Here is a 10,026-nt window from a genome sequence, read left to right on the forward strand (position 1 = left end):
AGTTGGTTTTTTCCATGTATTGGAGGGGTTTTGAAAGTTCATATCCTCACACACATGTTCGGATATATGTTGGACATGGTTACTTCTAGAAGAATCAAATGTCATAGCAAGTATCTATTTTTGGACAGGAATTTGTTTTTCCAATGAAATTTTTTAGATAAATTAATTTTTATCCTGTTTTCTTTTGTAGGTTCCTGAAATGTCCCTCATTAATACCTTCATTAACCTTAAGCAGCAGATATTGTCTGTAGAGTCACCCCGTTGCAGAAAGAAATTACAGATCAAACTAGACTCTAATTCTTCTTTTTTTGAGAAAGAAGAGTTTCATTTGCATAATCAAAGGTGCGGTACGATCAAATGAATCTTCATTTTCTTTCATTATTAAGTCAAGTTAAATATTTTTGGAGAATGGCTGAGTGTGGAGGTGTCTGTGGGTCATGGACTGACTGGCTTTCAAAAACCTTGTCTTGGGATCTTGGATAGACCAATTTCTTAAATTCTGATTTTGTCTTGCAACATATTGGTTATTTCTTGATTATCAGATACGAAGTCCAATGTTATGAAAACGAAATAAATCAATGGTTTAGTAATGCTGTTCGTCAACCTTGCACTTTAGGGCGGTGTTGCCAGTCCGAGTATTGCTGCTCTTCGAAGAAGAACAGAAGTGTGGGTATGTGCAGAGATGTCAACAGCAGGGTGAATTTTGCAAACGAAGCTCAGTTCTTATTGATTTCCGAGGAAAGTGTATCTGACCTCAACAATAGACTATCCTCGAGTATGATTTTCAATGAACTCTTTTATTATCATGCAAGAAGCTGAAATTGGCATTCGGTTTAGATTCTTCATGGTTTTAGTGAATTCTCTAAATTTGCTCTCAGTTTTATTAGATATGTTATTTTAATATTTTTCTATGTTCTTTAAAGTGATAAATTACATCCACAGTCTAATTTCCTATATCATCTGGAGCGCAAATAGACCACTCCAGACGACATTGTCTTTTTGTTTCCAAAAATCGAATAAATATAAAACCTTATTGTTTATGCGATGTAAACATGGCCTGTGTTTCCTAATAAACATTTGTTCCGCAGTCATTAGGCGGTTGCAACCGATGTCAGATGATCAATTTTTACCAGCAAATTGGGCAAGTGAAGAAGACAAATGAACCTTTGGCAACTCTAGCATCATACAGGAGAATGAAGGTTAGCTATAATAAATCTAAAATCAATTTCGGTTGCTTTTTTTCGGTTTGTCAACTGCAATGCGAGTGATATAAAGTTTTTCGATCAATTCAGGGGAAGATTTTGTTTGCCATATTGCTGAGGTATGATCCTGGCAATAAAGCTGGCTTGGATACAAATTCATGGCTCAAGGTAGGAGATGTTCATACAAATGCATAATAAAAGGTGATAACACAAAAGAACATGATAGAAGCATGTATAGGGAATACTGCATACTCCGAACATGACGGAGTACACATGCTACATAAACACGAACACCAACCCGACACCATGGAAACGACGAATGATTTCCAGATATCCTGTAAGAGTGAAAGGCTTTTGCTTTAGTTGATGCAAGTCTTCTTAGTGTATCTTTTAGTTTTTGTTTTTTTTCCAGATATTTAAGAATGATTTTAATTGTAGTGTAGATTGGAATCTAGATTTACTTTAATTTGAAATTTATCACTTGTCCTAATACATAAAAATAATAATTTCGTACAAAACATAAAACCTACACCTTTAATTAAAAAATATATATCTATAATATAATAACACTAGAAAAAAGAGAAGCTAAATATAAAACTTGTGCCCATGTATTTATATTGTTTTTATATATTCCGAGTATTACAGATTTTTTAAGTAAATAATTTGTTTTATAATATTTTAGTAGGTTTGTATATTTGTTCGACGATGCAAAACAAAACGATTACGTTGTTAATTTTGGATAAGTTTTAGCCACGTGGTTTGAAAGTTGAAACAAATTGAAAAGATTTTGATATTATTTTTTGCAAAAGAAAAATTATGAACAGTTGAACAATGAACAAGTATGTCCTGTAATTTATAATTATAATTAATATGTGTGTGTGCATCCGATCTCTGACTTATTTATTCTAAGGCCCCAAATTATTATGAAACTAATAATCCAATCATTTTATTAATAGAGTCAATTACGAGCAACCCATATGACTGCTAGCTTCAGTTTTTTTTATTTCATCAAATGTTTCAAAAAAAATTAAAATATAGTTCCAATATTTGATATCGTAATAAATATTTGATGATTTCCTAACTTGTACATTGTAAATAAAATATTTGGAAAAAAAATGAAGTTTCAAAGTTAAAGAAAACAATTTACATGAGAAATCCAAAAGAAGGAATCCAAGTCTGCTTATATAAATTAGAAACTAACTCACTCTATAATAGTATTATTTACACAGGAAAGGGCTCAAGAGCAAACTCCACAACCGATTTCAGCTCATCCCAATTAGCATCAATGAAGAAATCATTTTCCGGACAATTCGAAAAGCTAGAAGACGACTCCATTGATGAAGGTATTTGAGCTACTGCACTCATTTTGTCTGCAATATTATCATACCATTGGCTTCTTCCATTGATCATATGATTCGCATGCATCCATGGCTTCTCGTCATTACAATAACCTTCAACCATTGGAGAACCGAAGCTAATGTAGTTCCCATGGCTGTTCGATTCCGTACTACATGTTTGAGAGCTAATTTGTGTGGCAGCTGAAGCTTTTTTTGCTGCGAGTTGTCTCCAATCTGATCTGTGTTTTTTTACCGAGAAATTTCGCTTGAAAATTCGACATATGGTCCATACTTCCTACAATCCCGATAACGTAATAAAATTGTCATAATTTTATTGTATGATTGAAACGAAGCATGCATTAACCCTACTTGAACAATATTTTGACTTACAGCTTCTTGTGTAACTATTTTCGGATTCGAAAAGCCGGCGACAACGATTTTACTATTGTCGGTATGAAGGCGGAACTCGTGCATCATCCAATCAGTTTTGGTTCCTTTGCCGGCGGTTCCGCGGTAATACACTAAAGTTTTCTTTAGGCCAATGCAGGCATGGCCTTGGCCTGGTGACGATGATTTTGCATAAACAGGCTTGTCAATACCGGTTGCTTTCCAAAAACCAGACCCGGTTACCCTGTTTGGTCTCACGCTGTTTCTGTATTTTCTTCCTCGTTTGCAGAAGAAATATGATTCACTCTCTCCGCCGCCTCCCGCCATGCTAGCTCCTGCTTCATTCCATCAAAAAAACATCAACGTTTAATTCACTTTTATAAACTAAAATTTTATTTTGGATGCGCTTATAGTGTTTAATTTCATGCTATCAGTGCATGAAATACAAAAAGTATATTGTTGGATGAAATTTGGTTTTAATTATCCTTTCTCCACTTTTTTTTCTGCGACAAGTTCATTAATCTTAATCGATTTCTGCAATAATTTTCTTTACTCTCATATAAAAATTTTAAGATCTGCAAAGCTACCTTTTATTTGGAAAATTCCAATCATACAAAGGAAGTCTGCAAATCCCTTTTCCCATATATATACGTTTACACATGTTGAATAATAATGAAAGAAAGTAGGTTAGAACATACTTGGGAGATCCCATGGATCAAACTTGTAGATGTCAACCTGTTTGATCAGCTCTATTCTGAGTGGTTTCTTGTCAACTTTTCGTCGAAGATAAAACCCTACAAGCTCTTCATCAGTAGGATGAAACCGAAACCCAGGAAGTGGGACATCTTCTTCGACGACCTTGTTATCACTAACTCCTTGAACAACGTTCATCTTCTTTGATCTTGATCCCCGGAGCTACCTAAAGTATTAATCGTTCAACTTTTGTGTGTACAGTGCATGAACCAGCATCCATCAATCATACGGGGAAAGCTAGCTAGCCTTGGAAAACATTATATATATATAAAGAAACTTCTTAAATAATGTGAATTTGGAGTCGTCTCGTCCCACTTGGCTGATTTTTTCGGGTGAAAGTCAAATTATTGACTCTTATGAACAAAAGAACCTCATTCAATCAAATTAGAAAAAAGTCTTTAATTTCATTAAAATTTCAAACGCACCCCATCCATCAAAAGTTTTCATGGAAATGCAATGATAGTTTATGAAATTATTTTTATTAAATAAAAAGATAATATTTATATATTTTAATATTTAATAATATTTATACACGTATGAAACATGAAAAACACTCGCGTTTTATTTTCAACAATGGTGGATAGACTTTTAAAGGTCAATCTTGTCGTTGTCTTTTGCATTTAAGGACCTTTTTGACACTTCCATTTCAAAACTTGAGTTATGCAAGTTCGATTTTGAAAAACAAGAAGGTAACCAAATTTTCTTCGTGAAATGGGTTATTGACTATTATTCATTTTTAGACAAATAACCTAATCCTTAAATATAGATATATTTTAAGGTCTACAGGTGTAATATACCCTTTACTTTTTACGGTCTAGGTTTGAAAAGAATATAAAAGTGTGTAAACTAAGTCATACTCTAAATAAAGGGTTGATGAAATGAATGTCAAAAACTTTTGTTTCTTTTTCTTTTGTTTCTGGAAGAAGAGTGCATCATCTCTGACTTCATTAGTAGGTAATAACAATTCAAAAATAGTATAAAGATAAGAGTACATGTTCAGGCCATTATCATCTAAGGCAGGCAAATGTCTGCTAATGAAGATGATTGCTCCACGAAAATTTAAAATATTTGCCCCAAGATTTGACTTACCACTTAAATTCTCTACAATCATTACTTCTGAGTTTAGAGATTAATCAAACTAAATTGTTGGTTTTCCTTTTTCCTTTTTAAATTAAGGCTGCAAAGTTAGAGTTCTGTACTATGTTTAATAATCCAAAATTCAATTCAATAATGTATAATTATTGATTGTTTTAATAAGATAATACAGTCAATTTTAAACGGAGGTTAATATTTCGAACTCAGTTATTCATACATTATGAATAAAGAAAATTGAACTGAAAATATCATCATAATGAATCACTACATAATTTTATCCACATAAAAAATGATTTATATACAATTTGATATAGGATTTAGTTTGCTTTTTTTTTTTTTTGGTTGAGAAATGGGGTTACAAAATCAGCCTAGCTGACCGATATATCAGATTTTAGCATTTCTTCCACTTCCCTCGGATGGGTTTGTAGAAATACGGTGTCTTCCTGTCGAATCCACATCTGATTTGCAACGAAATTAGCAACGCCATTGGCTTCTCTTGTGTGCTTTTATGCGTAACATTTTAATCATATGTTGCATTGTTTCATTAGAGCATGATTAGAGGATTTGAGAATTTTAATATTTTAAATTCGAATTCGTCTTGAATAAACTATATGTGAATTATTTTTAATTTTTATTTTTATTTAGATTTTGTTATAAATTTTGTCAATATTTTTATCCTAAATCTAAATATATTTAAATTGTTATTTAGCCGTTGTAATTTATTGTTGAGATTGAATTGATTTTATTTTAATTGTGATAGTTTATGCTAGGAGCAGAAGTAGAGGGGAGGCATTGCCATAGCATCTCCTGATTAAATGGAACAATAGCAGTTTGAATCCCTCTTGGTGGTCAACAATTCAAGTTTTAGCTTGGAAAATGAAAGTCAAATTCTAAATCACGTGCTTGGATGACCTAATATTCTAGAATTGTTTTGAAAGAATCACAGTAGTTGTTTTCTCCTACCTGCTGTATGGGAACTGAGGGGGGAGGGGGGGAGAACAAAGTCTTCAAAGGCTGAATTATTGGTGTTATATCATGGGAATATAATTTACAAGAGAAAACGATTTATACAATCAAATCAAATAAAAAATCAAAGAATATTTCTTGATTTCACAATTTAATTATATGTTAAAAAACAGGCTAGATAATGAAAATATTATTGTTGAATTCTTGTAGGGAAATAATGCTGTTCAGATTCTATTAAGAGGTTTGAATAATTTTTACAAAGATTGATGAAGTTGTTCGTCATTAAGGATGATATTAGTATATTTTTGGGATTAAAATGTAGGAAAAAGTATAGGACTAGAAATAATTTATTATTATTATTTTAAGTGTAGCTATTAAAAAAGAATAAAGTTAAAGATTCAAAAATAACCAAAAAAATTCAAAATTCAAAATAAAAGGTTAAATTAAACAAAATTTTTAGGGCAAAAAGCTGAAAATAATGACAATGTGTCCGCGTATAAATTTCTAAAATTTACACCGTACTTGTAGTTCAAACCAAAATTTAATTCTTTAAAACGCATCGTTCTCACTAAAAAAAACTTATTTTAAAAATTGATATTGTAATCCTTGTATTTTTTATTTTATTACATTTTAATTTCAAATTTAAAGCAAAATATATATTAAAACAAAATTATCGGTAAATATTGATGATTTTTTGAAATTATCCTTGTCTAAGTACGACCTTCTAGCATTTGTTTCTCAATTTTAAAAGGAAAAATTAAATTATAATATCCAGCATATCTAAAAGATATCAATATTTTAATTATTATTGTTAATGTAACAATGTCAACCCGAAAATACATAAAATAAAAGATTAATTCTCATATTAGGATTTTTATTCAAACCAAATCGAGCCGACCCGGTGTGCAATTCACATTGTCTAAACTTCTCTGGACTAAGCTGATCATACCGGGCCGGCTTACACAGTTCTAACTAAAGACTAAACTACCGCACTGGAGAATGCATAGCTAATTGGTCATGAATTAGGCAAAGAGAATCTCATTCATTCAAATAAGAGAAAATAACCTCAGTGACCAAAAATCCCATATATAATATACGATTTTAACCAATTTTTTTCGGATTTGCCAAAATGACCAACAAAATCGCAATGCGATCGCTAATTCGCAACGCAATCTTCATTATCGCAAATCAGTTTCCAGATTCGCAACGCGATTATGACTATCGCAATGCGATTTTCCAATTTCGCGTTGCGATTTTCCCAATTCGCAATGCGAATAAGTAAATCGCAATGCGATACTGACTATTCGCAATGCGATTTTCCTAATTCGCAATGCGATTTACGTATTCACGTTGCGATTTTCATAATTCGCAATGCGAATACGTAAATCGCAACGCGATTTAGTAAATCGCAACGCGATTTAGTAAATCGCAACGCGAATTAGGAAAATCGCAATGCGAATACGTAAATCGCAATGCGAATCTTACTATCGCAATGCGATTTACATAGCGCCATTCGTATTAACGCGTATTTTTTTTTCAAATTCCAAACACGAATTTTTTCTTAATAAATCGGAAACTGAACCGTCCACAGTAATCGCAACTCATAACCTCAAACCCAAAATCACAACACTCAGTCCTATCTCCATCTCTCACTATCTACGGCGAAATCCGTCCCCATCTCCGAAGATTTCCGTCCCCATCGCCGGCGAAATCCCTCACAACCATTCACAGTCAAAAATCCCTCACAATCATTCAAAAATAGAAAATCAACCTCCGAGGGTTAGTTTTTTTTATTTTTTATTTTGAATTTTTTGCATTATTTTAGGTTTTTCATATTGAGATTGATGATAAGTTTACTGGTAATTTCAATAATAGATTAACCATTTCACTTAGATTTCTTATTAAATTCATTCGATTGCTGCCAATACTGCTAAACTGTTTAGCCTGTGAAGTTAGTATTTGTCTTTGTTTTGTCTTTTGGTTGAAGTAATGCAGAAGAAGAATAGTTTCGAGAATAAAAATCGCAACGCGGAAATAACTATCGCAACGCGAAATAAAAATCGCAACGCGAAACCAAAATCGCATTGCGATTTTCATTTCGTGTTGCGATTCTCTCGTTGCGATAGTCATTTCGCGTTGCGATTCTCTCGTTGCGATAGTCATTTCCGCGTTGCGATTCTCATTATCTCGTTGCGATTTTCATTTCAACCAAAAGACAAAACAGTGTTGCAAATTTTAGTTTCAAGAATAAACTACTATTTATGTTTATTGTTTTTGGTATATCTTGACAGTGTAGTTTTTGGTATATCTAACTTGGTATATTTATTTTTTTGTAGAAATTTTTTTCGGCTTCATTGACATTAAGGAATAAAGTTAGCCTAGCCACTACAATTGCTTCGAAGCTTTCACCTGCACAAAGAAAATTGTTTGAGGAAACCTGCTTCGGGCCATGGCTGAGAGTACAGCATCCGGGTGGAGATGCTAATTTGACCCATTTGTGGCTTCAGACCATGACTAGCGATCTACCCGACAGTATACAACGTGGTGAGGAAGAGATATGGTTTCATTTTCCACCGGCGTATACTTGTTTTGGGCGGAAGGAGTTCTGCTTAATCACTGGTCTACGATTCAGACACGATGATGTAGGCCGGTACACTCGTCATATCACCCGCCCATCATGGTTATCCAGGGTTTTTCCTGATGAGTCAATAGAGAAGCCAAACTTACACGTCGACGACATGAAGAAATTGTTTAATAAGAAAGATGGTTTTACTCGGATGAATGACGTCGATGTTGTCCGAATATGCCTTCTACTACTTTTGTATGCCGGCTTTTTAGGTAGAGAGGCCAGACAACCTATTTCTCAGGAGCTAATATTATTGGTAGAGGACCTAAATGCATGGAATATGTTTCCGTGGGGTTTGTATATATGGAAAGCTACCTGGACTAAGTTGTCGTCTGCCTTTGATGACCGCAAAAGTTTGCGGGGCGATGGGTCGAAATACACTTTGTCAAGCTTTGTTTGGGCCTTTAAGGTAAGAATTTCTATATAATGTTTTCAAAATTATAATTAATTATTTAATAATTACTAATGTTTGTTATTATATTGTTTGTAGATTTGGATATTCGAGGTCTTTCCCGCCATGAAGACATATGCAATAAAAACTTCAAATGATATTCCCAGGGCTATTTTCTGGAAGAGGAAACGTCTGTTGGATTGGGAAGACTTAATACCATATGCGACAATAAATAATGTAAGTTAACATAAATACTATCATATATAAACAAGTTATTAATAGTAGACGTTTAACTTTGTTTGAGTTTTTATATTTTTAGGAGGCCAACATTCCATTAATGAGACTGACACCCACGGAGGCTGAGCTTGCCACTGATTGGTGGCAAGCTAGTCAGCGTTTTCTTGATGGCACGAATGATGAGCAGCCTCCACTTCCTCCACTTCGAGAGCCATCACCTCACCCAGAGCCATCACCTGATCGACCCGACTATACACCTCTACAATGAGAGCCATCACCTATCCCGTCACATCATCGAGCCTCTTCTCCACCATCACCTCATGATAGGCGACCGAAAAAGATGCCACGACTTCTATCTCCCTGTTCTCCACCTCCACGGGATGAGTCAAGGGAGTTACGTGATGAGGTCAATGCCTTGCGTGAGGAGATCAGTACTCTACGCGATAACGATGGTGCATGGCGTGTGGAGGTGTCTACTTTACGTGGTGAGGTTGCCGCTCTACGTGAGATGGTAGTATCGTTGCATAATGAGGTTTATACTCTACGCAATGAGGTAAGTTTAAGATTTTTCATATTTAACTTGATGATAAATTTACTCGTAATTTCACTTAAATTAACCATTTCACTTAGATTGCTTAGTAAATTTATTCGGTTGCTGCCAATACTGCTAAACTGTTTATTAACACTGTGAAGTTAGTATTTGTCTTTTTGTTTGTCTTTTGGTTGAAGTAAATTTATTCGGTTGCTGTCAATTCTGCTAAACTGTGTATTCTTTAACACTGTGAAGTTAGTATTTGTCTTTGTTTTGTCTTTTGGTTGAAAGTTTGAAATATATTTGTCTTTGTTTTCACTGTTTAAATATCATGTCTGTTTATTTACTGATATTTGTATTTAATTATTTAGCGGACCGATAAGGTGATGCTTTACGTCGGGTTTTTCTTGCACGACAGAGTTCACGCATCAGACGGCGTGCACGTGCTATTAAGTCTCCGTATACCCCAATAGTGCAAAGACACCGCAAGAAGAAGCCCG

General features: G+C 33.9%; 2 protein-coding genes across 2 annotated transcripts; one reads left to right on the forward strand and one right to left on the reverse strand.

The window, feature by feature from the left end:
• The first annotated feature begins 113 nt into the window (after positions 1-113).
• Positions 114-940, forward strand: LOC120127808 (molybdenum cofactor sulfurase-like). Its single transcript, XM_039145625.1, has 2 exons — positions 114-342; positions 543-940. The coding sequence occupies exons 1-2, from the start codon at positions 200-202 to the stop codon at positions 817-819; spliced, it is 420 nt and encodes a 139-aa protein (XP_039001556.1). The 5' UTR covers positions 114-199; the 3' UTR covers positions 820-940.
• A 1,444-nt stretch (positions 941-2,384) lies between these two features.
• Positions 2,385-3,901, reverse strand: LOC120127677 (transcription factor JUNGBRUNNEN 1-like). The gene is made up of 3 exons (XM_039145538.1): positions 3,625-3,901; positions 2,930-3,261; positions 2,385-2,834 (listed from the first exon to the last, which is right to left on the reverse strand). The coding sequence occupies exons 1-3, from the start codon at positions 3,815-3,817 to the stop codon at positions 2,424-2,426; spliced, it is 936 nt and encodes a 311-aa protein (XP_039001469.1). The 5' UTR covers positions 3,818-3,901; the 3' UTR covers positions 2,385-2,423.
• Between the last annotated feature and the right edge of the window lie 6,125 nt (positions 3,902-10,026).

This window comes from Hibiscus syriacus, unplaced genomic scaffold, assembly GCF_006381635.1.
Source record: "Hibiscus syriacus cultivar Baekdansim isolate YM2019G1 unplaced genomic scaffold, ASM638163v2 tig00110472_pilon, whole genome shotgun sequence".
NCBI classification, from domain to species: Eukaryota; Viridiplantae; Streptophyta; class Magnoliopsida; order Malvales; family Malvaceae; genus Hibiscus; species Hibiscus syriacus.